Source organism: Lolium rigidum, chromosome 5 (genome assembly GCF_022539505.1).
Source record: "Lolium rigidum isolate FL_2022 chromosome 5, APGP_CSIRO_Lrig_0.1, whole genome shotgun sequence".
Classification (NCBI taxonomy): domain Eukaryota; kingdom Viridiplantae; phylum Streptophyta; class Magnoliopsida; order Poales; family Poaceae; genus Lolium; species Lolium rigidum.
Genome location: NC_061512.1, coordinates 55206111 through 55209992, shown reverse-complemented (window position 1 = coordinate 55209992; position 3882 = coordinate 55206111). Strand labels below are relative to the sequence as shown.

At 47.7% G+C, this 3882-nt stretch overlaps 1 protein-coding gene across 1 annotated transcript; it reads left to right on the top strand.

Annotated features, from left to right (window-relative positions):
* Positions 1-419: 419 nt before the first annotated feature.
* LOC124655987 (CASP-like protein 4C1) lies at positions 420-1077 on the top strand. The gene is made up of 2 exons (XM_047194805.1): positions 420-725; positions 832-1077. The coding sequence occupies exons 1-2, from the start codon at positions 420-422 to the stop codon at positions 1075-1077; spliced, it is 552 nt and encodes a 183-aa protein (XP_047050761.1).
* Positions 1078-3882: the final 2805 nt, after the last annotated feature.

The following is a 3882-nucleotide window of genomic DNA, read 5'->3' as shown; positions in this document are numbered from 1 at the left end:
TGTAGAAATTGAAGAAAAGCATTGTTCCGAAATGGGACCTGATGAGAGGGAATTTGTTGGCAAGAAGGATCGATCGGTCGTACGTACGTGTGGCGGTGCTGGAGTGGAAACTGGCGGTACTATCACAGGCTCGGAGCAGTCCACATTGATGGCGCCATTAATTCACTCACATGTCCACACCTAACCCACTCGCCACACCTGGCCATGGCAGCTCGCTCAATCGGCCAAAGCTTTACACACACCTCCGGCTCACCTGAGGCTGCCGTGCAGGCCCCACGTGCCGCCACCTCGGCACCGAAAGCCTCGCCTCTCCCGTGATCCCAGGCCATCTATATAGCCGGAGGTTGGCGACGTGCCCGGCTCAGGACAGCACTCACCCAGTCGCCGTCGGATGAGCTGAGCGCCGGGGTCGAGGTGCCATGTCGTCGCCGCTGCGCAACGGAGAGCAGGCGGCGGCGGGGCGGAGGAAGGCGGCGGGACGGATGGGGACGCTCCTGCTGCTGCTGCGGGTGTTTGCGCTGTGCTTCAGCCTGGCGGCGGCGGTGTTCGCGGCGATGGACGGCGCCGTGCTGCGGCTGGCGCCGTTCCGGTTCCTGCTCGCGGCGAACGCGATCGTGGCCGTGTACTCGGCGTTCGAGGTCGCCGCGGCGGCGTGGGAGGTGTGCAAGGGCGCCACGCTGCTCCCGGAGGCCATGCAGCTCTGGTTCGACTTCGGCCACGACCAGGTGATTGATCGATTAACTTCCCAGAAAAATTACATGGCAGTATTGGAGCCAATTCATCTGATGTCGAGTTGGAGGTGTTAACTGATCGTGGCTGCGTGCGTTGCAGGGTTTCGGGTACATGGCGCTGGCCGCGGCGGCGACGGCGGCGAGGGATGCGGCGGCGTGCGGCGGAGGGAACATCAGCAGCGCGGCGTGCCTGCAGGCCGACATAGCTGTGGGGCTCGGGTTCGCGGCGTTCGTGGTCCTGGCGCTGGCCGCGCTCGCGACGGGGTTCCGGCTCGTCCGCTTCATGGCCACCGGCTCCCGGCTCCCGGGCTCCTCCTCCGCGCCGTCGTCGACGTCCCCGTACTGACCGGCGCGCGCGTGGCCATGGAACATGAGAGTACCGAGTACGTATACGTAGCAGCTAGTTATTGCTTGTACCGATGAATTGATCGAGCAGCAGCCGTGGCACACTGGCACTTTGATTTCTCGGTGGTTTTGATCTGTGAGGGTGATTATTAGAGTTTGCGCTACTACTACGCTGGAGCTGGATTAATTATCTACTCCATCCGTCCCAAAATATAAGGCGTCTAAGGATTAGTTAAAAGTCAATGTTATTAAAATTTGACCAAGTTTATACACAAAAATATAAATATTTACAATACTAAATCATTATCAATAGATTCACCCTAAAGTATATTTTCTTAATATGTCAATTTGATATTGAAGATGTAAATATTTTTTTCTAAATATTTGGTCAAAGTTTGTAAGGTTTGACTTGACCAATCCTTAGACGCCTTACATTTTGAGACGGAGGGAGTAGTTAATTGATCCTGAGTAACTGAGACAGTCAGGTTGATGTATTCGGTATTCCCCCGTTTTATTTTTCTTGTCGTGGTTTTAGTTTCAAATTTAAATTAAACCACAACAAGAATTGTGAATCTTGGAGGTGTTATGTTTCTTTTTATGTGCTCGTACGATAATTCTTTTTCTACTAGTGGTTTATGTGTGCTACTGTCACGGTAGCACCATTATGAATTTTGAAAATTCCGCAAAAAATATTTGTATTGATAATATATATGTTTACAATCTCCCAAAAGTTTAAATCTAAATTTTATCTACACGTAGAAAAATAAAAGACAAGTTCAGATGTGAATGGTGTATGTGGTATCACTAGTAGAAAATCTCTCATGCGTACCGGTTCCAGAGGGGCATTCGTACCGGTTTTGCAACCGGTACAAATTATTCGGCACTAAAGCCCCCCCCCCTTTCGTACCGGTTGCTTACGAACCGGTATAAAAGGGGCATCCACGTGGGCCACCAGGAGAGCTCAGGGCTAAGGATCTTTGGTACCGGTTGGTAATACGAACCGGTACCAAAGGTTCCCCCCGCGGCGGGAATTTGCCCGAACTCTGCCGCGGCGAAGAATTGAAGTTTTAGGGTTTTTGGAGGGGTTTAGGGATATCGGTTTGTTTCATATCGCGTCGATGCACCGAAACGCGTTTGGGTTTATTGAAGTACATGAAGATCAATATGATGCATAGCAAGTTGGTGCATATAATATAACACACATGTAATTGCATAAGATCGCAAATTAAGAAGCACTATGCATGAAGATCGATCTTCATGCATAGTAGTGGTACTCTCCGAGCCGTACTCTATATATTACATGTAGCATAGTGGTACTCTTCGAGTCAACTATATATGTAACATGTACATCTTCATTCATAGTGGAACTCTGCGAATGGTGGTATGACGTCCTGAAGGAAGAATCCCGCCAATTCCTCGGCTATTGCTATGAAGCGGTCATCGATTGAGAGCTTGTTCCGCTTTGTTGCCAACTATAAAAGAATAAGATACAAATGAGTACATGAGATATGTGTGTGTGTATATATATATTCAAACCACAATGAAACAACTATTACTGAAACTCAGCACAACTTATGATAAGAAAACAAATTTGTGAATATTGTTTTCGTACCTCTTTATTTCTTGCATTATTAATTCTCTCGCTGACAATTCTGTGGATGTACTCGCAAACGTAGAATCCACGAGAGATCAGTCCCTTGTGGTTGTTGCGGGCATTTCTTTACAAGAATATAAGTCAATCAAACAATAGTCAAGTATGATAATTAAAGTTGTGTGGACCTAGGTAGTACTACTTACTTTCGCCTTCCATCGCAGCCTCTGTGGCCATTCATGGGACGTATCTTCCTTGATGAAAGTTGCCCATACGCTGCCCGAAAAAGAAAATGCATAAAAGAGTTATCAATTAGTTCATAGCAGGAAATTAACGAAACAAACCGATAACAATTAAAATTACCTTTTGAGCATTAAATAACAAGACAAGTATAGTTCCGGTTCTTTGCTTAGTGAGTCAAAGACTTCAACTTCTCCAGTTTGCATATTGATGACGAGAAGAATAAAGTGAAACCTACGCACGTTTAAATATGTAGTGTCATATATATAAGGCATTAGTTAAAATTTTGACATACTATCAGTCTCACCTAAACAGTGTGTGCATGCATTGTATCCCTTGTTTGACTGCCCTGAAATGTTACCAAGAGCAGGCCAATCATTGATGGTTACAAATAACAACGCTCGTAGGTTAAATTCCTTTTGTTCGTGCTCATCCCACACGAAGTACACCTTCGTCACGCCACAACTCTAAAAGTTCTTCAACCAATGGCCTCGGGTACACATCAATGTCGTTGCCGGGTTGCTTCGGGCCCTGGATGAGCACCGGCATCATAATGAACTTCCGCTTCATGCACAACCAAGGAGGAAGGTTATAGATACATAGAGTCACCGGCCGGGTGCTATGACCGGAGCTCTGCTCCCCGAAAGGATTAAAGCCATCCGTACTTAGACCAAATCTTAAGTTCCTTGCGTCATCTGAAAATGACTTGAACTCTCTCGTCGATTTTTCTCCACTGCGACCCGTCGGCGGGGTGTCTCAGACATCACATCTTTCTTACGGTCCTCTTTGTGCCATCGCAACAACTTGGCATGCTCTTTGTTCCGGAACAAACGTTTCAACCGTGGTATTATAGGAGCATACCACATCACCTTCGCAGGAACCCTCTTCCCGGGGGTGGACTCACCCTCAACATCGCCGGGGTCATCTCGCCTCGATCTTATACCTCAATGCACTACATACCGGGCATGCATTCAA